Genomic DNA, 25371 nt, shown 5'->3' with positions numbered 1-25371 from the left:
AATACAAAATTTTATGTCTTCTTTCATCAGTGTTGGATTCATGTTGCTGTTTTTCAAGACATAACGTAACAAAAATGTCAAATTAGTCAGAAAAAAATGTTGTAATGTATAAATAAAGACAGTAAAACATGGCGGCAGAAGGACGGCGTCGTCGGGGGCGACGCTTTATGCAACAACCATGGAAGATAAATGCAGAAAAGTTCATGAATGTTCAGCATGTTAAACCTCAAACTCTCACTCAGACGTGTTAAAAAGATCATCCAACTTGTTTTTAAATCTGTTTTTTCACCCTTTCTCCGCCTTCACCCGTCAGGCCGTGTGACCGTCTGTTTGTGCTGCTGCCTTTACAAGCATGTCAACAGTTCAGAGCCAGTTTTCAGGACATTTATTGACCTCAACACCCAGATGCCCGACTAACTTCTGCTTTTTTTCAGCTTTTGACACTGACCAACCGACTGCAAAACAAAGCGACTGGGGAGCTTTCCTACGGAGGACCAAAGCTGACATAATTAAAAAATAAAATTTATATATTTTGTTTTTGTTTTCCTAACATTTTCATCAAGAAATATGTATATTTTGTTTTGTTTTTTCCTTATACAAGCATTTGTTCTCTTTGTGTTGCCTCACCTCCTTTTTAAACTTTTCTTATGCATTTCTGCCTGATTATGCAAATGAGGAGGGCGGAGTCTTTAGGCTTCTTCCAATTGGTTGGTTACTTGAATTCAACAAAGATGGCTGGCAGTTTATCACTGAGCTGAATCTGAGTATTATTATGCATTAAGATGTTTATGTAAGTTTATTAACATCTGTAGAGCATCAGTGGGTCAAAATATACCAGAAATATTCCAAAGGAAATGGAATATTTATAAATAAAATATATAGTTACATTATGATAATTGATTTCTAACTTTTAAAATGTCATGAATAAAAGAAAAAGTGAATTAATCATGTTTTCATCGTGTTTTTAACGAGGTTATACAAAACGTTTTGATTGGCCGTGAGCAACAGGAAGTAGAGGTTGCCAAAGACAACAGCAATGCAACTTCTGTTGCCGCGTAAACACGCTGCATGTTGCAGTCTAAACTGAGCCTCTGGGGAAAGTCCAGCAGAAACCACAGAGACGCCGAGTCAGCGCCAGGCCTGCTGGTTTCTGGACCGACTCTGGTCCGATAGGAACCAGTGGGAGGCTCCGCCCATTTCCTGGTGACATCATCAACCAGCTGCTGAAGACACGACCAATGAAAAAACATCAGTTTATCCATCCATTAAATCATCCATCCATCCCTCCATCCATCCATCCATCCATCCGTCCATCCGTCCATCCATCCGTCCATCCATCCATCTATCCATCCGTCCGTCCATCTGTCCATCTTTTCATCCGTCCATCCGTCCATCCATCCGTCCATCCATCCATCCATCCGTCCGTCCATTGTCCATCTTTCATCCATCCATCCATCCGTCCGTCCGTCGTCCATCCATCCATCCATCCATCCGTCCGTCCATCTGTCCATCTTTTCATCATCCATCCATCCATCCATCTGTCCGTCCATCTGTCCATCTTTTCATCCATCCATCCATCCATCCATCCATCCATCCGTCCATCCATCCATCCGTCCATCCATCCAGTGTTGGTCCGTTTAGTGAACATCTGTCCTGGACTGGAACCAGCAGTCTAAAACATGGTCCTCTGGTCGCCGTGGGTAACGTGTCATTACACTCTAAAATATGTGTGTTTTGCTCTAATTTGGACCGTGTTTCTGTTCTGGACCAGCAGCAGAACTCCTTCAGGCCTGCTGCAGTAATTACAGAGAAGACGACCCAAACCGATCCAGGACCGGCTCCCCCTGCAGGTGAGTGATTGTAACCTCTCAGAGAGAAGTTGGAGCTCTGTCTTCAGTTCTCAGCTCCCAGTCCTCCAGTCTCAGAGAACTGGACCTAAGTAACAACAACCTCCAGGATTCAGGAGTGAAGTTTTTATCTGCTGGACTGGAGAGTCCAAACTGCAACCTGGAAATTCTCAAGTAAATCCCAAATATGACGACTTTTTGTTTGATATCTCATTAGACAGGAACACAGTCAACTAGAATTTTGTCTATTGTACCTGTCTGTTATTTCTGTAAAAGAGGGGTCAAAGTTTGACATACTTTTACCATGGGCACAGATATGACATTTATTTTTCTTCATTAATTTATTGTTGCATTCTTGAATTGTCTGTTGCCTGTTTAACATGGTGATGTAAGCCAAAATTTTGGTTTATATCACAATTGAAGTGTCCCACAGTTGTAAAAAAAATACTTATAAGAGATAAAAGGTCACTATAGTCATAGTTTTATATAAAGTTACTGTCAAAGTTCTTTTATGGTCTTTACTTCAATTCCCCAATATTCAAGAGTCAAATTTTTCCCCAGAAAGACCTCTTTAACAGTTAATGAAATAATTTGCTCCCCCCTTATGGTTTCTGTTCTCGCTTTGAACATTCTAATTAGGAGTCGATGATTCGGTTAGTACACGTGCTTCTAATCTGTTTTCATTCCACTTTTATAAAAATGTGTTTTTTTACATAAAACTGTCACTGTTGTCGCAGTATAGTATGAGACAGATTATCCGTAAAAAATCAAGCTCCTCTGTGTCTACAATCAATATTTAATTTATGTATTCATTTTAATACATAAATTAAATATATATTAATATTTAATTTATAATTTAAATTAAAATCAGAAGTATTTTGGTATTTTCTATCATTGGCTGTTTTGATAACCGATGCTTCTGGTTTCTTAGCTGCCCCTTCACGACTAAAATGAACAATCCATAATGCTATTCATAGTTGATCATTTATGTTCATTGTGTGTCTGCAGATTGTCAGGCTGCTTGATCTCAGAGGAAGGTTGTGCTTCTCTGGCCTCAGCTCTGACCTTTAACCCCCTCCCATCTCAAAGAGTTGGACCTGAGCTACAATCATCCAGGAGACTCAGGAGTGAAGCTGCTATCGGCTGGACAGAAGGATCCACACTGGAGACTGGAAACTCTCAGGTATGGAGTAGCATAGGAGTCTACAGTACTTTATGAACATTTAGAGAAACTTTGTGGGGTCATTTCAGATTTATGATGGAGATGGTTTGTGAATGAGTGTTTAGATTTATAACTAAATAAAGTCTGTTTTAAACATTCTAACTCAGAGCTTCTACTATTCTTAACTATAGCCTATTCTCTTGTTGAATGTTGCAACAGTGGGAAGAAAAACTGAGTTCTATTCATGTTTTAGAAATGTAAAGTGACAATAGAAGCAGTAGTTTTTTTAAGTGGCCTCATTAAGGGTAGGAAGAAACAAAACTAAAAAAGAATTAGCATAAAACCAGCAGGAAATTTTAAAGCCATTAGGCAAGATGAAAGTTAGGAGCTTTATTCTGTTACTGCACAGTTTGGACAAAAATAGAAGCAAACCAGTTTATCACTACCCTTAAACCTCCAGGTAGTGAGGCTTAAGGGTTTGAAATAAATGTTTTATTGTGTAAGAAACTTTTTATATACACAATATAAAGATGAAGTGAAGAAGGTCATTGTCAAGAAGTGCAGTTAGAGGTGGAGAGGAAGACGTTGTGGACCCAGGTTGAAATGAAGAAAATTATGATTTTAATGACATTGTCAGATATACAAAAGTCCGACGTCCAGGCAGAATGAGTAGAAGGCTAAAAGCTCAAAACTACTGATGGGCCTTCTGAAGCCAGCTTCGAGGTGTGTACCAAATAAAAAGGGGCTGTGTCAGATGAAGCCCCACTTCGATGCTTGTGTCGTCTTGCTGAAAACCACGTGACTGGCAACAAACAATGCCTCGCATTGCATGGGTCTCGTGACTGCTTCATTTTGCGAGTCGGTTTTCAAAATAAAAGTGTGATGAGCCGTGTTGCTACATGGCATGGGTTATTGTATTTGATCGCGCATCAGAGGAGTATTTGTCTTCAGCAGTGGCCGAAATAAAAGGAACCTTTTATAGTTCATGTATATTAAAGATTTTGATGATTGCACTCATCAAAATGTAATGTTTGTTACCTGTTTGTTGATTATGGTATATTTTGTGACTTTATATTTGTGTTTTTTATTATGTAAAGCACTTTGAAACTGCAATGTTGCTGAAATGTACTACACAAATAAACTTGATTTAAATGGAGCCAGCAACAAGAAAAACTCTGACATCTGGGAAAACTTCGAGATGATCGCTCACAAGATTCTTAAATAAAAAGACTTAACCCCTTCACCTCCAAAATTCTCACCTTCTTGAAATTTCCACTATTTCTTTGTTCTGCAAAGATATATCAGTCTTGCACAGCAGAAACAGACGTAAAGCTGCTGGAAGAGAAAAATTCTGGCCTGGTGAGTAAAAATATAAGGGATCAGGTCAGAGAGCCTATAAGAATCCAAGAAAAGAGAACTTTTGAAGAATTTTAGTTTCTCAGGAGGCAAATCAAATCTCAAGGAATACTGTCTGCCCCAACAAGCACTGCACTCTGAATACACTAAAATAAATGTCTATTGTCAAATCAGTTGATGACAAAAGAAAACAGCCACTCATAGTCAACATATACCAGGATTGGCTACAAATAATTTTAATAACTAAAAAAGATTGGTTAAATAGGATTTAATTAACTCTCCTGTTACTAAACATGAGTTTGACAAAAACTTTGTGACAATATTGCTGGACAAAAATATGCTCCAGCAACTTTTGATGCACAAGTCTGAAAAGTCACTAAATACAGCAACAACATTGCTAAGTTGGCAACAATGCTCCCATTTCAAGCTGATGCTGTGCTTTGGTCCGCTTTATGGCAGGCACTGCTGCAGTGTCGCACGAGTTGTTTTGAGACAGTCTGACTCTGTACCACCACAAGATGGTATATACTGTTATGATTCCCATTTTTATTCAGAAAAATATACATATTTTTCCAATTCCTGATCTGGATGTAACACCCGTTGCCAATCAAGTCTGTGATCTGGCCGAGTTCTCAAATGGATTATCTTTAATACCATTTACAAAATTTTTAAGTATGTCTATCTGAGGACTGCACAGTGGTGCAGTTGGTAGAGCTGTTACCTTGCAGCAAGAAGGTTCTTGGTTCAATTCCCGGCCCAGGGTCTTTCTGCATGGAGTTTGTATGTTCTCCCTGTGCATGCCTCTCAGATTAATTGGTCTCTAGTGTATGTGTGCATGGTTGTGTGTCCTGTGAGAAATGAATGAACCACCGAGTAATGAACCTTTGAGCAAAGCAATGGGCTAGGAGGCTTCATTGCTTCATGAGGCTTCATTTGGCCATCACTACTCTCAGTAGAGAACAATGTGTGTCTGAGAGACATGTAATGTCCATGTTTGCTGCTGAAAGAGAATGATGGTCTGACCCCTCTCCTCCTTTCAGGGTGGAACCTGCTGGAGTCCGATGGTTGACACCAGGTCTGAGGAAATGTAAGTGTGTTTTTCATCTGATTCATGACAACAAAGCAGCTCACATTGATCCATCATTAAAAGTGTCAATAAATAATCAATAACTGCATCTGGATTGTGTATGTTCTCTCTATCAGATTCCTGTCAACTCACTGTTGACACAAACACAATGAACAGAAATCTCCAACTGTCTAAAGATAACAGGAAGGTGACACATGTGGAGGAGCTTCAGTCATATCCTGATAATCCAGACAGATTTGATTACAGGCATCCTCAGCTGCTCTGTGGAACTGGTCTGACTGGTCGCTGTTACTGGGAGGTCGAGTGGAGAGGGGTTGTTTATTTATCAGTGAGTTACAGAGGAATCAAGAGGAGGGGATGCAGTGAAGACTGTATGTTTGGAGGAAATGATAAGTCCTGGAGTCTGAGATGCTCTGATCATCATGGTTACTCTGTGTGGCACAATAACATAAAAGCACCCATATCCTCCTCCTCCTCTGTCTCTAACAGAGTAGCAGTGTATGTGGACTGTCCTGCTGGCATTTTGTCCTTCTACACCATCTCCTCTGACTCACTGATCCACCTCCACACATTCAACACCACATTCACTGAACCTCTACTTCCTGGATTTAGAGTTTGGTTTTCTGGTTCCTCTGTGTGTCTGTGCTGAGTTGAGTCTCCTCCTGTCAGAGAAACTCTCACTGCTTAATGGATAGTTCATGTCTGTGTCTTTTACTCAGAAACACATTTTTAGGTTCATGAATTCAATCCGTTTCTTGTTGAAACTCTTCTAAATGATTTCTTGGAAATGTCTTCCTCTTCCAGTCCTAAATTGGGATTATTCCAGAATCCACATAATTTTTGTCCAAATCCAGTAAATATTTCACACAGATTATCAGAATGTTGATAATCTCTTGGTTTTATCCATTCATTCATGAGTCACATTTTATTTAAATGTTATGTTATCTGTTTATTTTTTTCTAAACATGTCTTGAATTCAAATGTTAAATCTTCCTTTTGTATATTTGCTTCAGTTATACTTGTGTTGTTAAGCAATAAACAGATTTTCTTCTGGATTTGAATAATTTGCTTCTCATTCTATTATGTTCAACAATTCAATAATTTCAGCAAGACTAATAGTTATTTCATTAAAACATTTTTTTACATTGACTTAAAAAAATGTCCAAAATTACAGTAATAGATTTCCAACTTGATAGATTTCCAAGTCAAGAAAAACCATGGTGAACATGACAAAAGAGCCAAGAAGAGATTCTTTACTTCCAAAGTGACAGACTGAATAACAGTTTTTTTTCTTTCTTGCTAAACACATATCTCACCAAACCAGAAGCTATACAAAGAAAATGGTTCAGGATGACTTTCAGGCTATTTTGAAGTTAACTAATAAAATTTATCATTAGTAAAAAGTACTATTGATGGGGGAATTAATGTGGTTTTCCCCATGATTGTGAAACTGGTTTAATAAAGTCACACATGTAATTAAAATACTATTTGAAGACATTCTTTCTGTTGAGCAAAAAAATGCCCTGGCACATGTGGGCCACAGGTATGAGGTATGCCAGGAATACCAAGGGAGGATAGGTTTCAAAAAATGTTTAAAAGACACATTTTTGTTTTCTAAACAGATCTACATCTAGGATGTTTTCAACTCCTTTAGCCATCACACAACTGAGTGTTCACAACATATGGTCAAGGGGGACTGTGACATGAGAGCTCTCATCCTTTCTTTTTAAGTCAGTAAAGCAAACTTTTGATTCCTGACAGATGTTTAATATATTCGATATACACAAGAGCAAGCATTGCAAGAGGCCTGGTTTCATGTGAATGAGTCTTAAACAAAAACATGAGGATGATTCAAAGCTATAAAATAAAGAGACACAATCAATTCGAACAAAAAGTTGATTAAAGGCAACCTGGAGGTTTTATTTCCATTTCTTGTCAGATGATTTATTTGATCTGGACTTAAACTTCATTCTTTAGTTTAAACATTAACTCCATTGGCACAATGAGCTGCAGGCACACCTCAGTTCCTGTTGACCACCAGAATCAGCTGCAGGGTGAAGATGACTGGATTCCTCAGTGCACAGAGACACACTGTGACTCTGGAGAACACATTGAATCCTGCTGCTCTCTAAGGTTTTTATAGGAACACCAAGAAATAGAGTTGCTGTTTAGTGTGTGTGTTGTTTTTTGTTCTGATGTCTGACTTGAAGCTGGAAACCAAATGGCTTCTTGAGGATCAGGAAAAAAAAACTTTGAACCTTGAAGTTTCCAGGAACTCCACTTCTGTTCCTGTTGCTGCCTAACTGTCCCACCTCCATCATGGGTGGAGCTCCACCTCCTTTCAAGCAGATCACCTGTGTCTAAGTCTGTTGTTCAGATGTTCTTCTTCAACTCTTCTTTGGACCATTTCAACAAACTGTAAGTTTGTTTTGTTTCCCATTTGTCTTGAGGAACTTTCCTGTTTTTTTCACCTATCTGCATTTGGAGAACATGTTCACTAATGATTTCAGCACAAAGTTTCATCTCTACAGTTTCAAGACTGAATTACAGGATTATAAGATTGATGATGAACTGGAATTAAACAACATGATAAACAGTTGGTTTTTATATTTAGATCGTTAGAACTCTGTGGACCCAACCAGTTCCAAAATGATTTGACTAAAACCTAAATATCTCAGAGCTTAAAAGCAGAACTGTGGGCAGGTTTTGCTATTGATTTGTATAGATACAAAAATCCACTTGAAACCTGAACCGTCTCTTTAAGATTCTGCCACCAGTTAAACCTTCTGGATCATTTTAAAATGTATTTCTGTCCCTTTAAGAATGAAGGCCCATTTGATAAATGTAGAGAGTGATAAAAGCAGAACTTGTGGTGTTTCTCTGTCATATATGCCTCCTCCTTGCTGTTTATAGCAGCTGTAAAATATCAACTGTTCAGAGAGCAGATTAAAATAACAGCTGAATACCTGAAGGTGTGTTGAATCAGATCAGAAAATATAAAACTTTAAACTTTTGCATATTAAACATTTAAGACTGGAATTCATGAAAAAAGACAGATAATCTAAAAGTCAAGTTTCTTTGCACATTTCAGCAACAAGACAGTTCAAAGTGATTTACATCATAAAGCACAAAAGACTCATATTGGATCTAAAGATTCCATCAATAAAACAACAATTATTTGCAGTAATCAGATTTATAGGTTTATTTCATCCCAAAAGTGATCATTGTACTGTTCTACAGTGTCAACCCATTAGGTGTTGACAATTATTAGAGTTAAGAGTTATATTTCCTAAATAAAGACTTTAAGAAATAACTTGATGATAATATTTTCATCTTAAATTCACTCTGTTTATTGGGCTGTGTGATTAAAAGTTGCTGTCTCTTCAGAACCAAGTTCAGTAAAATCCACCATTATTGCTCTTCTCATCTGATCCACTGTGATTATTGTGACCTTTGATCTTTTATGATCCTGCTTCAGTTGCTTCACTTTCTGCCTCCAATATTTTCAAACTCATGATGTATTTCTCCTGCTGCTCACAGGCTCAATTATCCCTGGATTTCACTGTTGCTCCATTCCTTCTGGTTTTGGCTTCACAACAGGGTGCTGTTCACTGTGTAAAAGTATATTTATATGGCAGTGTGTAGGTCGGAGTTTATCATGACCCAAAAACTAATCGGTTTGTGTATGACTAGACAAATTACAACTCAATAGGTCACTCATTCCAAAGTCCCATGTATTCAGTCATGGTTAAAAACAGAAGAAGTTGGTCATTGCATCAGTGGAATCAAATACCTTCATTTTTTAATCTGGATCAGAAGATTTCACACAAACTGGGTCACTGACCAGCATGTTCGCCAGGTTCCTGGATCTTTTTCAAGAACAATTCCAAAGTTTTTTTTGCAGTCAACAGTCCTGGATTTCCAGCCCTTTAAATTTAGCTTAAAATCTTCAAAACAAAAATGCATCAGGAATCTCTAGGGATCCAGATTCAACCATGGTGTGGGAAATACAGAGAAAGTAATGCCAGAAGGATGAAAGAAAGGAAAGTAAATATGAGACAAGCAAGGAAAGATCTAAGGAATGAAGGTAATACACAAGTAAGGAAGAGCACATGGAAAAAGGAGGACCAGGAGCAAAAGCACAAAGAAAGAATAACAGAGGGAAGAGCAGCCCATTTAATGGTGGAATAGGAAATATTTTCTGAGAATGTTTATTCATGATCTTATATAATTGTGCAGCCCATTTTCCCAAAGCTCCTCCTTGGAGCTGCAGTCTCCAAGCTGAGTTTCCACCTCACAAAGCACAGTTTGCACATCAAAGCAGAGAAAACTGACCCAGAAAAAGATCTCAGCTGTCTAGGAGAGCTTTTCAAGGTCGTTGATAGGAAAATGAGGAGCTGCTGATCTGTTTCCATCTTATTAAATAAAGGATGATCAGAGATGATGTGCAGATAATTGTTTTGTGTTTCCTCTGCAGGTGAAGGGAGAAAGTGTGTGTGAGCTGATGTGAATTCAGCAGCATGGATCAGTGTGAGGACAGAGAGGAGGGAGTCCCTCCCTCTAAAACCACTCTGTGTGGTGAAGATGAGAGCCAGAGCAAAGGTCAGAGGTGAGGTTGTCCCATCTCTCTGTTTAACAAGAACTTACATCCACTTAACAGCAACACTAACAAATTATGTTTTAGCAGTTTTAATCATAGCTTCTTAAACCGATAAGCCCTGTCCACTATAAAAGTTTTCTGTTTTTTTAACATTTATATTTCTTTTCTTAGGATAGAGAAAGTCACACTTAAAAACAAGAATGAATCCAAGGACCTGTCCTTCAAAAGCCATGAGTCAAAGGATATGTGGTGGGATTTTAAATCAGATCAACCTCCACCACCAGAGAGGTGAGCTGTATCTAACTCCTGCAACTATGAGCACTGAGTCAGCCTGAAATGTTTCTATTCTGACCAGGTGGAAAGAACAGATGTTCTTGGAGGTGTCCTGGATGCTTCTATCTCATGTTTAACAGCTCTGGTCTTGTTGATTTTGGGCCTCATTGATTAGACGCCTTCATCAAACACTTTTCTCTTGTTAAAGTGAAATATTTGGCCTGAACTTATCTTACTCTGATTGGGTCACTGTTGCAGAGTATGTAGAGGAATGTTTATTTCAACTGAGATGGAAACAACAATAAAATTATGATAGAAATTAGATTTCATTCAATAGTTCATTTTCCCTGTGGTTTCACTTTGAGCCGTTAATTTGAAAAAAAAAAAGAATATATATATATTTATATATATATATATATTTTTTTTTCCTTCATTCAATAGTTCTTTTTCCCTGTGGTCAGGCATGTGCGGGGGGGGGGGGCTGCACCTGCCCCTTTTATCCTTGTTGCCCCTAGTGCCCTTTTTGAGGTTTTTTTGTTTTTCCAAAAATGTATTTATTTATTTATTTTAATCTGTATTATTTATTTTAATCTGTCAGAAAGCCTGCTTGTGCCTCTCAGCAATAATATTTAGCTAAATATAATAATTTAGCAAAATAAACTAGTCTGGCTGCCCTCAGTCTAATTACTCTCAGTTTCTCTGCCTCCATGTTGTTCAGACTCCGGGTCCATGGTGAGGAGGAGGGGGGCGGATCTGTGCCTCTAACGATCAAATCATGGGCAAGAATATTTTTTCATACACTGGTTTGTGAATAAAAACGTAGGTCTGATGTTGACGTTAGAAAAACTGTTTCTATTTATATTTCCATAATTGTCCTCGCAATAGCAGGACAAAACCTGCCTTGCCCCTAAGCACAGAAATGCTTCGGCTGCAGAAAAAACTTCTGACTTTAACTTAATCATTCTCCCAAATGCCCATTTCGCTACAGGCAGTTTGAGTCGGTCCCACTGACAGATAGAAAGATTTTCTGTCTTTATATCAGACATCCTGATATAAGACATGATACTGCGACTGTCACCGCGAGTCGCGACGCATCTCAAAGCCCCGGTATTGTTGAAGACAATTATTAGGTCCCCTTTTTCATTCTATTCACTGTCCATATTGGACTCTCATCCAATGGCTGTTGTGTAAACAGAATCTTATAAAATGGGTTATAATAATATTTCTATTTTCAGGACCCATCAGAAATTCCAACTTGAACCTGAACTTGAACCACAGCCTGACCTCATGTCAGTTGTGAGCGAGAGCTCTTATGATTTTCATATTGACTTTGAATCTTCTGGACCCTCCTCAGAAAGGTGAGCTCTAAGGTTAGAAATATATCTATTTTAAGTAGAACTAAAATATTAATAGAGATATAAATTATTTTAACAAACCTACTTCAAAGTTACCTATAAGCCATTGATGTCTAACAATAATTTTATCTACTATATAAAACCCCTTTAATTTTCCTTTTCCCAATAATACAAGTCTGATGTAGTCACACACAGCCACAAAAAGCTAGCAACTCTTTGGCTTGACTCTGTGAGTGCAGAGCCAGATGAGAAAGTAACTATTCTAAAGGGCCCAGGAATTAAATACGGACAATGTACAAAAAACGGAGGATGACAGAAGGTTTATTAATGAGCTGGTGTGTTTTAGACAGTTTGTAAAACCAAGAACAGAAGACTGATCCAGATCAACATACCCAGCCATCTCTGAGTAAAAGAACATATTTTTTAGCTCTTTGACATTAAAATGATGTTTCAGCGACAGCTAATCTTTTTCCTGCAAAACTTGTCAATGAAGATCAGAGTTGATGTGCAAATGAAAGATGTGTTTCCTCTGCAGATGAAACAAATGATCATTTATCTGTTGTAAATATAGTTCTATATGTTAAAGTATAATACCCTATGTTATAATTAAATTGAAAAATATTAATATGATAATTTACAGTTTTCTTTTTTTTTTTGCTTGGATATTCTATATGATTTTTAAAAGACAAGAAAATAATTTTTAATATATATTTTGTTAAATCTTTAAATCAAAACTGACATCTAGCTGCAGGAAGGTGAAGTGATTCTAATCTGTAACTGTGTAAACTGAGTCAGTTCCACCGTTTTTGAAAGGTCAGTTTAGATCTTTTTCATCTACTGCTATTTTCATGCAGTGCAGAGTGTGTTAAATATATTTTCTGAAATAATGCAGTAAACGTTCATAGGAACAGTTTGTCATTCTGTGAAATGCTGGCTTCCATAACCTTCACTTGCCTCCAAGAAATTGTTGAAATTATACAACAAACTCCCAACACATTTCCTGTTCTTTTCCAGGTGCTTATACTGACACAAAAAAGCATCCATGATAACAAATGATTAGTGTAAAAACTTTTGTTTCTTATTAAACTTATTTTATACATGTAAAATATATAAAGGGAAGGGCATATAAAGAGCTACACTGATTATAGTTGATAAAATCCATGTATTTTGAAATTTGGTTTTAAAAAAAATATCAGAGGGGACCTATTATACAAAATCTACAATTTACCTATTTTTGTACCTTCATTTAAACACCATCCAACTGTTTTGGGGAATAAATTAATGTGTTTTGGTGTCTGGAAAATAAGCTGTTTCAAAAACCTTCCAAATTTAACGTCACAAATCAGCAGGCACTGCTTGGGCTAGCAAAGACCAGCCCAAGCTGAGCTCCAGCATGGGTGGTCAATTGGTTCTACCACAGGGTGTGCTGTGCAATGTCTGCAGTGTTAACAAGTGTTTTGTTTGTTGACTTACCATTGCCTTTTTGTTTTATCCCTTTTACTGTTTTACTGTTTTGCATGATTTCACTGTAAAGCACGCTGGTCTATCTTTGTTATTTTTAATTTGCTATAAAAAAATAATTCAGATTAACGTTGCTGCAAACAGGGTTTGCCAATAGCTTTAGAGGCATACAGACAGTCTCTGCAAATAGAATTTGTCAAAACTCTTCATCTGAGTGAAATAAAGTGCTAGCAATATTTAAGAGAATTTTTTTCTTAGAATGAAGAATGTTACAGCTGAAAGTGAGCACACATACCAGAATGTGTCCTTTAAAAGCCATGTTTCAAAGGATCTTTGGTTTGAATTTAAACAAAATCAACCTTCAGCAGCAGAAAGGTGAGTTGTTTCTGAATACTGAGTAAAGCAAGTTAATTCCACCATGTGATTGTGAACTTTGATATCTTTTTCATAGATTATTCTCGTACTGAATTGGGTGTATTGGATGTTTTCTAGCATTATATGTGGAGAAAATTAGTGAAGATATTGATGAGATGATGCTCACAACCCATGGTCACTGTTCAAGCCAGTGCTATGTGGGCATTCACCTTTATATTTCATATTCCTCTTCTTATTAATTATTAAATTATTTATTAAATCTTATTGTATTGTGTTTATTTGATGCTATGAACTTTTAAAATTACTTTTATTGCAATATATTTGGAGATTTAAAATCTAAGAAATTTATTTTAGGAAATCAATTTATTAGTACATTTATTTACTAATAAATTGCTCCTGCTTCTTTCACAGAGTGGATCATCACTATTCTGATGATCCCAGAAGTCAAGCTGCCCACAATGAAATGCAGCTGGACTTCATATTTAAGGTCAGTAAATGTACAAAATCTACTTTTTTGTTTGTTCTATTTACGGTATTCGCCATTCAGATTCAGTTCAAATCAGAAGTACTTTATTGAAATTAAATGTTGGAAGTCACATTGTTCAAAGTTCTTCAAAGAGATGGTGATGGCTATTGGCAGGAAAGATCTCCTGTTAAGAAGTGTATAAGATAGAATCTTAAGAAGCTTCCAACCGGAAAGATAGAGGGAAGAATTTAACATTAATCTGGAACACAACACTTAAAATTAAAACCAATTCAGAAGCATTAAAAGAGATTTTGACTATGCCTTATATATGTAGCAAGTATACATGTTTGGGAAGTTCTTGAAACTGTCCCAAATGTACGTTAGCCACAGGGACTGGATTTCATTACTTATGTGAGTGTGAAATATAGAGGCATTTTGGCAGGCAGAATGTAGAAAAATAGCTCTGCTACAGGGCAAACCCTTCCCTCAGTTCTGTGTCTCCTTGGACTCATACCCAGCCACCTGCCACAAAGAGATTATACAATTCCTACTGATGTTGGCTAGAAACTATATAGTGCTTAAATGGGTTGGTTGCGGTGCCCCTTCGATCCAGAAATTCAAACTTAATTTCTGAAGTTATTGTATTAAAAGAACTGAGATATTGTCTGAATGGGAAACACCATTCCCCTTTTTAAAAAATGGAAACAAGTTCTTGATTGTCTCAAAATTAAAAGTCCAATAATGTCAACCGGTATGATGTATAGAGGGAGTATTGGTTTGTAAACACAGCGGATACATGCACAACTTGACTGCAGAAAGAGCAGGGCAGGCCTTTAAACACTCACTGATTACTATGATTACCTGCATTTATCTTGCTGTTTGACATGAGCTAGCATGTTGTCAGCTTACTGTAACTCTTTATCACAGCATGTCAAAATAAGTTATGCTACCAAATTGACATTAGGGAATGAGATACGTCTTAATGACCCATACACATTAATTGCAGGTGAATCAATAAATGACAAGTGAAAATGGCCCAAATGTCAGACAACACTTACTAGCACTTTTAAAGCAATTTTGTGCACCGGAAGATCATTTGCTCTCAATGTGATATGTTGAGTCTCTCTAAATGAGACAAACACTTACTTGGTGAGCAAGGACATTGGAATACAGTTTTCCTAAAATGCAAATTTACATTTTTAAAAAACATTCATATTTAGCATTCAAAGGACAGATTAAATAGTTTCTTGATATTTTGGTCACAGTTAGCAGGATAATTAAGATATAGCTGCATCCAACAAGGCAAGTGATAATAACCCATCAGAAATCAAAATTGTAGCAGGTTTGAACCAGATGATGTGCTAAAAAGCTGCATGCAGGAGTTGCGCCAGGCAAAGAGAAGTGATCTGTGCTGGCTATGAGTTATAAATCTTATTTACAAAAATAATTTACAATTTTAAATACTTGAGCTACTTAAGTAGCTTAAGTATTTAAGATACTTGAGATATTGTAAGTAGCTTAAATAGTTAGAATAAAGTACTCTTGCCTGTTTTGTATCGGTGCTGTACAAATTTTGTCTTGTTCTTGTGATTGTTGTTTTCCTTTTTCTGTATGAACATTCAAAAATTTTCATATATTCAAAAATGTTATTATATTATGAGTCTAATATGAAAAAAGAAGCCTCCAACTGAAGAAGCTGCTTTTCATGACAGTCTCATAAAGAGAATGCCAAAGGCTTCCAATAATCTTCTTGAGTTTACATAAAATCCTTCTTTGCACCATAATCTTCAGAGGTTCATCAGTACTCCCAAGAATAAAACAATTGACAGCAGAAGAATTAACACTCTCAACAACAGACTCACAGAAGATATGCAGCATCTTGCTGCAAAGCTTGAAGGAAGGAACAATTGCTTTGTTCTGGTCACATTCAAATCACAAGGCAGGTGAGGTTTTTTGGTACCAGGTTAAGGCAGGATATCTTCCACAATAACAGAACCTTCTCTTGGGCCAAGCAAGGTTGAAGAGGTGCTGCAGAATCCCACAGAGCTGCTCTGCACCTGCACAGGCCTTCAGGACTCTTGGGCTGACTCTATCTGTACCTTCAGCCTTGTCTGGTTCAATTTCTCCAGCTGCCTCTTCACTTGACCTCTAGAGACAGACACATGGGAGGTGGAGGCAAAGAGAGCAGCAACATCTCCTAAATTGGTTGAAGACCAACTTGTAGAAGCAGAAGACCTCATAACTAAAGTGGAAAATAAAACATCTCAAGTTTGATGGGACAAAGGAGGGTGGGATCTCTGATCGGGCGGAGAAGAGAAGGTTAATAAGCTTGTTAATGAACTGAATCTGTCCAGAATCTATCCAGACTTCCACCTATCCAATTCTCCTTTACTTGAACCCTGTGATCTTTTTAATCTCTGACCACATCTCTCTAAAATTATTCCTTTGTAGTTTGTTCTGTAGTTTCTTCATGTACTTTTGCTTGCTGCGTCTAATCTTGACGTTGAGCGTTGAGCTGCTTCTGTATGGATTTCAATAATTCCCTGTCTCCCTGCCAGAAAGCTCTCTTATTATGGTCTCAGATCATTGGTGATACATAGTTTGTCATTACCATGTGGGAATTGTGTTGTCCACACAGAAGTTTATATAGTTGATCACATACTCAGACATGGCGTTGATGTCCTCTCCATGTTGCTGGAAAAGAGCAATCCAGTCTGTACCCTCAAAACATTTCTGCAGGGCCTTGTTAGCTTCATGTCACCACTTTCTCACAGGCATTTTATTTACCAATTGTCTCTAAGCAAGAGGTGTATATTAAGAGCATAGATAAACAAAGATGTGGTTTGATTTTCAGAGAGGATGTCTTATTTTGGAGAAATATGAATCCTTGACATTTGCATAAAACAAATCCAATATCTTTTTTCTAAAACAATTGACAAACATTAAAAGCATAGCCAAGAGTGAGGCATGATTAAAATATCAGATATTTTCATGAATACACTGGGGCATTGTCTGTAGTTTAGCAATAGTAGAACTGATGACTTTACATGCAATGTTTGCAACAGCTCAAGGTTGTATGTAAGTGGTGTCCAAGATAACAGTTGTGAACTTTCTTGGTCACCTATCTATCATTAGCAAAACTATTTTTAAATCACAAACTATTCTGTTCCAGCTGCTGGAGGACAACATTGTCATTTTTGTGAAAAATGAGCTGAAGAAGATCCAGACGGTTCTCAGTCCAGTTTCCAAAATATACCCAGAGAGTCAGATACGTGGGTTGTTGGAAGGTGAGAAGGAACAGCTGAGGAAGAACAGCAGAGAGGCATTGATGAAAATGACTCTGAATTTCTTGAGGATAATGAATCTGAATAACCTGGCTGACCATCTCCAATGCAGTAAGACATCTACTAAGATTGTATCTCCTGAACACATGAGACATTCATACATCAGACAGAACAAAATCTCTTCAAATAAAATCTAAATCTAAATAAGAATAAAATCATTGTCTCTAGGTTAAAGATACTGATTGTTTTTGTTTTGTCTGTTTTTTTAAATTAAGAACATTTTGCTACAGTCTATGAGGAGAACATTAAAGCTGGTCTGAAGAAGAAGTTCCAGTTTGTCTTTGAGGGGATTACTAAAGCAGAAAGTCCAACCCTTCTGAACCAGATCTACACAGAGCTCTACATCACAGAGGGAGGGACTGGAGGAGTCAATGATGAACATGAGGTCAGACAGATTGAAACAGCATCCAGGAAACCACATAGACCAGAAACAACAATCCGACAAGAAGACATCTTTAACGTTCCACCTGGAAGCAATCAACCAATCAGAACAGTGATGACAAAGGGAGTGGCTGGCATTGGGAAAACAGTCTTAACACAGAAATTCACTTTGGACTGGGCTGAAGACAAAGCCCACCAGAACATCCAGTTCATATTTCCATTCACTTTCAGAGAACTGAATGTGCTGAAAGAGAAAAAGTTCAGCTTGGTGGAACTGATTCATCACTTCTTTACCGAAACCAAAGAAATCTGCAGCTTTGAGCACTTTCAGGTTCTGTTCATCTTTGATGGCCTGGATGAGAGTCGACTTCCTCTGGACTTCCACAACAAGGAGATCCTGACTGATGCTACAGAGTCCAGCTCAGTGGGTGTTCTGCTGACGAACCTCATCAGGGGCAAACTGCTTCCCTCTGCTCTCCTCTGGATAACCACACGACCTGCAGCAGCCAATCAGATCCCACCTGAGTGCGTTGGCATGGTAACAGAGGTCAGAGGGTTCACTGACCCACAGAAGGAGGAGTACTTCAGGAAGAGATTCAGAGATGAGCAGCAGGCCAGCAGGATCATCTCCCACATGAAGACATCACGAAGCCTCCACATCATGTGCCACATCCCAGTCTTCTGCTGGATCACTGCTACAGTTCTAGAAGATGTGTTAAAGGCTAGAGAGGGAGGAGAGCTTCCTAGCACCCTGACTGAGATGTATATCCATTTCTTGGTGGTTCAGACCAAAGTGAAGACAGTCAAGTATGATGGAGGGGCTGAAACAGATCCACACTTTAGTCCAGAGAGCAGGAAGATGATTGAGTCTCTGGGAAAACTGGCTTTTGATCAGCTGCGGAAAGGAAACATGATATTCTATGAATCAGACCTGACAGAGTGTGGCATCGATATCAGAGCAGCCTCAGTGTATTCAGGAGTGTTCACACAGATCTTTAAAGAGGAGAGAGGGCTGTACCAGGACAAGGTGTTCTGCTTTGTTCATCTGAGTGTTCAGGAGTTTCTGGCTGCTCTTCATGTTCATCTGACCTTCACCAACTCTGGTGTCAACCTGATGGAAGAAGCACAAAGATCCTCAAAGAGGTATACTTTTTTTCAAATGCCAAAACTAAAATCTCTCCATCATAAAGCTGTAGACCGGGCCTTACAGAGTTCAAATGGACACCTGGATCTTTTCCTCCGCTTCCTCCTGGGACTCTCACTGCAGACCAATCAGAGACTCCTACAAGGTCTGATGACACAGACAGGAAGTAGCTCTCAGACCAATCATGAAACAGTTCAGTATATCAAGGAGAAGATCAGTGAGAATGTGTCTGCAGAAAAAAGCATCAATCTGTTTCACTGTCTGAATGAAATGAATGATCGTTCTCTAGTGGAGAAGATTCAACAGTCTCTGAGTTCAGGAAGTCTCTCCACAGATAAACTGTCTCCTGCTCAGTGGTCAGCTCTGGGTTTCATCTTAGTGTCATCAGGAGAAGATCTGGATGTGTTTGATCTGAAGAAATACTCAGCTTCAGAGGAAGTTTTTCTGAAGCTGCTGCCAGTGGTTAAAGCCTCCAACAAAGCTCTGTAAATACTTTTCTTTTATACAATAATTTATACATTTGTATGTTTTGGATATCAAGCAAATCAAATATGCTTGGTCAAGTATTTATTCTGTATTTTATTTGCTGTTGATAGAACTGATTATGTTTATTTATAGTTTTTTTTTATTATTGACTCCTTAGGTTGTGTGGATGTAACCTCTCAGAGAAAAGCTGTCAAGCTTTGTCCTCAGCTCTCAGGTCCCAGTCCACTACTGTCACAAAACTGGACCTGAGTAACAACAATCTGAAGGATTCCGGAGTGCACCTTCTGTTACATGGACTTGAGAGTTCAAATCACAGCCTAAAAACCCTTAGGTAATTATCAGGGACATGGAAATGAATTTTCCTTTCAAGCCAAATTCAGTTTTTTATATCTACGTCAAATCACATCCAATGGCATAAAATAATGAAGACAGCACATAGTTTACAAGAGAAACTAGTACAATTGAAGAGGCAAGGAAACAATCTATACCAAATTCAGTTAAAGGAAAATGGCATTCCTTCAATTTAGTAATGTATCACATCCACATAAAATCATGTACTCTATTTCAAATCAACCAGAATAATATAATAACACACAGTTGATCATAAAAAGACAAAATGGTAAATATTCTGTAAGTCAGAAAAAGTGGTTGCTTTGAGTTGTAAACTCTGCAGAGATCTCTCATCCAGAGCAAGTTAAGGTGACCAAAAGGAGTTCCTACTGCTATTTACTTGATTGACTTGATGAGGTCGACTATCCACTGTCACTTCATACTCCATCTGAGGGAGTGACTGCTGACTCTACAGCAATGGAATCAATGGAATCAACTAAGTTTCCTGAGATGGAAAATTTTTATGTGTTTGAACAATTGAACTTGGCTGCACTACAAGACTTAAATGTGCCTATATAACTGCATTGATCAGATTATTTCTTTGCAAAGTGTCTTTAGAGGATATTAATTGGGAACCGAGGCTATGCAGTACAAATAACTAAAGAGAATTGATTTAAAATAAATTAGTAAATATTTTTATACTCTGCTTCAGACTGAGTTGCTGCAACCTGTCAGAGAGAAGTTGTGAAGCTCTGTCCTCAGTTCTCAGCTCCCAGTCATCCAGTCTCAGAGAACTGGATCTGAGTAACAACAACCTGCAAGATTCAGGAGTGAAGCTACTTTCAGCTGGATTGGAAAGTCCAAACTGCAAAATAGAAATTCTCAGGTAAACTACAGATTTTTAAATTCCATTTCTAAATGCACCAGACATGGGAAAGTGGTTAGCAACTTGGCAGCCCAAACTCTTGTACAGGACTCGTGTTGAAAATATCCCCAAAAGAAAAAAGCTGTGTTGCACAGACAATGATAAAATTTTGGAGTGTCTTGTTAAGTAATTAGTTATCCAGTATCAGTGGAGCTGGTTGAATTCTTTAAATACCTCAGTATAGAAATGGATAATTGACTTCTTCTCCCTGCATGTGGCCCTCATTTATGAAAAGGGTTATCAAATTCTCCACCTGCTAAGAAAACTAGAAGTGTTTGATTCATAAAAATGCACTGACATTGGTTTATAAGACACTAATTGAATTAATTCCCATATCTCAACATCTCCTAATACAGTTTGAATCCAATGAAACACAAAACAAAACATTTCTGTCAACAAAATTACTGGTTCAATTCAACACTTGCTGCTGAGCTGTGCCATGCTGGTCAGGAAAGGTACTTGGATCACAGAGTACCATTCATTATGCCTTCATAGTGTTTTCATCTTCTTCCCTCTAGCAGATGCTATAAAGTAACCCCTGTCAGGAAAATTATTTCTAAAAATAATTTGTCCCTATAAAATGACCCTATAAACAGGCTACATTTCCTTTATTGGTTTCTGTTATACAAGAACTTTTAGACTTTTATCTTTTTTCATAAACACCTGTAAGTGTTATTTTTTTTTACTTATTGTTTCTTTGATACTTGTTGTATGTTTGAAAACAAACATTGTAACATGAAGCCATGTGTATAAACATATTACAATCAGTTTATAAAATTGTAGGGGCTAAATGTATCTATCTTTATACAAGCTGTTAATTATCAAGAAGAAATTGTTCAAGATTTTCTGATTTCAGGATCATTCCACATTGGATTTATTAATCAGTTGTAATTGTTTCTTAGTTTTTATTTGGAAAACCTAACTTTGTAGAAATTTGATTCAGCCTGAACCTTTTTTGAAAAAAGATATGAATTTTCTTTGTTTTTAGCTTGTCGGGCTGTTTAATCACAGACGAAGGCTGTTCTCATCTGGCCTTTGCTCTGACCATGAATCATTCTCATCTGAAAGAGTTGGACCTCAGCTACAATTGTCTAGGAGAGTTGGGAGTGAAACAGTTGTCGTTTGGACTGCAGGATTCACAATGGAGATTAAACACTCTAAGGTATGGAGACAACTGATACAGAGAGTATTTAGTAGAAGAGAAGAGAAAAAATAAAAAGCAAGCTCTGTTATCTTTTTCTCTTTCTTTTCCTGGAAATAAATATTTTTTTGACTCATAAGTTTCCACATGTGACCTGCCATAATTGATAAAATCATAAATGATTATCTGAAACATTGTGGTAAAAACACATATGTTTGTTTTAAGGTCACACCTGGGAATTAACTTTTTTAAACCAACATCTATCTCTTTTTTGCGGTTCCACCACCTCTCCCCATTTGCAACAGGAGGGATGAGCAACATAAGTGCTCTGTGAGTGGTTTGTCTGTCTGACTGGCACTCAAAGACTGGCAGCAGTTGCTTTTGGCTCAAGACTGTATGATTACTTGGTGGTTCCCCATTTTGGATTTTGAACCAAGCTACTCTCTTAGGAAAAACAATCTTTTAGGTAGTTACCACATAATCTTAGTCACATATGCTGTCATATGTAATTTCAATAGGTATTATGTAAATCTTTGTTTTTATATCTATTTTTTACTTTAAAATTATTTTTATTATGTGATTTTTTTTACATTTTCATTTCAACTTCTGTAATTCTTTGTAGTTAAGTGTAAAATAAAAAAGTAGGGTTTTTTTATCGTGCCTTAAAATGTTTGTGCTTGCTGCTGAACGAGACTGATGGTCTGACCCCTCAACCCTCGCCTTTTCAGAGTGGACCCTGCCGGAGTCCAGTGGTTAACACCAGGTCTGAGGAAGTGTAAGTGTGTTTGTCATTTCATGATTAACAACAAAGCATCTCACAACCAACCATTTTCAAATTCTTCAGGTCTCAAATGTGTCAATTATCAGTAACTGGGTTTTCTTTATTCTCTTCATCAGATTCTTGTCAACTCACAATTGACTTAAACACAGTGAACAGAGAGCTCAGATTGTCTGACAACAACAAGAAGGCTACACGTGTGAAGGACCGTCAGTCTTATCCTGACCATCCAGACAGATTTGATGTCCCTCAACTGCTTTGTCAAACTGGCTTGACCTGTCGTTGTTACTGGGAGGTTGAGGTGAGAGGAGAAGTGGATATATCTGTGAGCTACAGAGGAATTAGAATTAGAGGATACAGTGACGCTTGTTGGTTTGGACGGAATCATCAGTCCTGGAGTCTGTTCTGCTCTGATAAGGGTTATTCTGTGTGGCACAATGCCAAAAAAACACCCATCCTCTTCTCCTCTTCCTCCTCCCCCTTCTCCACCTTCTATGTCTCCAACAGAGTAGCAGTGTATGTGGACTATCCTGCTGGGATTTTGTCCTTTTATAGAGTCTCATCTGACACACTGATCCACATCCACACCTTCAACACCACATTCACTGAACCTCTTTATGCTGGATTTAGAATATTTCCTGATTCCTCGATCTGTCTGTGTTAGGTTAAAGAGTCTCTGAGAAAACAGACACATGGAAATTAGAATTATTCTTGGATGTAGATGTTCTGTTTCTGTCTGTTACACACCAAATATTTTCTGCATCAGTGGTTGGGACTCTTTCACCATAACTTTAACCAAGAGGAGTCAGTAGCACAATTTATTTATTAAAAATTATTGATCCTATTTTATTACACAGAAATTAATCTCGGACACCTAAGACTTTCTCTCTCATACACATATTTTGAAAATGTTTCTGATTATAACATGTATTTCAATATGTCACAGCACAATTAATGTAGTGAAAAGATGCTTAATATTCTAGATAGCAATATTGGAACAATGGTGAAACAATATTGGAACCATGGGGGGTTGCTAGTTTGATTTCCACTGTATCTGCCTCTCTTATTGTGTCCTTGGGAAAGACACTTCACCCACCTTGACTGCTGCCATTGCTCAGAAAGGCTGATGACGCAACATCTTTGGGGCACAGTGAGTCTGTAACTGAGGCTATAAACCAGTAGCTTGCCTTTATCAGAATGTGAATGTGTTCTTGAATGACTATGTTGAATCCTATTCAAGTCTGGTTTTGATTCTAAAAATATGTATCATTTTGTATCCCTGTAAATTGCCTAAAGAATTTCATTGATATGTACTGACCTGCAAAAACAAAGAAAGACAGATTAGTACCGTTAATTGGAGAAATGAAGAGGGGAAAAGGGGAGAAAACACCCGTTTTTGATGTACCCATGTTAGAGAACAGATGTATTGAATAAAAAAAATGTATTATATAGTCCTACTCTGTTGTTTAAATGTATTATTAGCTTTAATAATACATTTAATTATATAGTCCTACTCTGTGATTTAAATGAATTATTAGCTTTAATAATAATAATACATTTAATTATATAGTCCTACTCTGTTGTTTAAATGTATTATTAGCTTTTTCTCTTGTTTATATGATTTCTTGTTTACTAATAGATTTTAATTAATCTGTAATTTAACAGACCTTCCTCCAGTTTTTACTGCTCTTATCCACTCAGTATACCACTGAGTGTACTCAATCATTACAGATCAGTATTACAGAATGACAGAATGTAACCTAATTTCTACCACCTAACAAGTTGATCTTCTCAGTCCAGTTGAGTTCTAAATAATTCTAGATTAGTGTAATTCTTGGAGTACTGATATAATGTTTTATATGTGTGTGTTTTGTTCTTTTGCTTTGTTCTTGTGAGTAATATTGTTTCATGTGGATTTTGGAAACTACTGCAAGCAAATTGTGCCCCAGGAATAATAAAGTATTTGAATTCAATTCAAGTCTGTTCAGCTATGCTTCTCTCCTAAATGAAAGAACTAAACTAACTGATGTTACTGTTAACTTTCTACTATTTCTTCAACTTAGAAAAATTACTCTTGGTTAAGAACTCCTGGATCTTTTGCTGCTCTGTCATCTTAAACTCCCATTCTCCTGAGCCTGGCAACACTAATCAGATACTCCCACAGCATCCTTCCTGATGAAAAGGAGTTGTCTTATTCATAGTCACATCATGCATGCTCAGTATGCTCATTCAGGAGAATGGATTATTGCAAAGTTGGTGACTTGATATATCTGCACGGGTTTCCATGCTGAAAGGTTTTTGTACATGACTCTGTACCTTCTAAATAGTTTATATTTAACTTCTGCAAATTTCTTAGTGTCCTATATGCAAGTATCCAAAGTTTTTGAAAAAATAACATCTCCTAGGTAACCCTAGACACATGTAATAAACATAAATGGTCATTAATTAAAAGGTGTGGACTTTATATTTAATATGTTTTGTAAAGAGTAATTTGTAGATGTTTTAGGTAAAAGGTAGTCTGTTGTTTGAAATACAGATTGGAAATATACTGCTTAAGCTGCTTCTCCCTGTGGTGAAAGACATTGGGTAAGTCAGATAATGCTTATTGTTGGCTGATGACCTCACCCAAAGTTAATTACAGAAATACTTATGGGTGTATACTCTGAGTGGTGAGACTGGTTAGAACAGTTGGAGTTGACAGTAAAGGAAAATCAATGATTAGAGAGTCAAATTGAGAATTATGTCTCCTTTGTTGGCAAGTTTAATCAGGTTCAACTGGCTACAAACAGCTTTGGCTTGTCCAAGGGATCAGGGGATGAGTTATTGTTTAGGGCAAGCTTTAAAACCTGTCAGTACTGGA

The 25371-nt window shown here is 37.4% G+C and overlaps 1 protein-coding gene across 1 annotated transcript; it reads left to right on the top strand.

The window, feature by feature from the left end:
• The first annotated feature begins 9818 nt into the window (after window positions 1–9818).
• Window positions 9819–23998, top strand: LOC116712759 (NLR family CARD domain-containing protein 3-like). Its single transcript, XM_032552590.1, has 12 exons — window positions 9819–10061; window positions 10224–10340; window positions 11561–11683; window positions 13400–13516; window positions 13928–14003; window positions 17155–17377; window positions 17542–19336; window positions 19495–19668; window positions 20380–20553; window positions 21581–21754; window positions 22462–22508; window positions 22631–23998. Exons 1-12 carry the CDS (start codon window positions 9973–9975, stop codon window positions 23173–23175), a joined length of 3654 nt encoding a protein of 1217 aa, XP_032408481.1. The 5' UTR covers window positions 9819–9972; the 3' UTR covers window positions 23176–23998.
• Window positions 23999–25371: the final 1373 nt, after the last annotated feature.

This window comes from Xiphophorus hellerii, chromosome 22 (genome assembly GCF_003331165.1).
Source record: "Xiphophorus hellerii strain 12219 chromosome 22, Xiphophorus_hellerii-4.1, whole genome shotgun sequence".
NCBI lineage: Eukaryota > Metazoa > Chordata > Actinopteri > Cyprinodontiformes > Poeciliidae > Xiphophorus > Xiphophorus hellerii.
The sequence above is the reverse complement of the archived record's forward strand: the minus strand, read 5'-3'. Positions and strand labels throughout refer to the sequence as shown.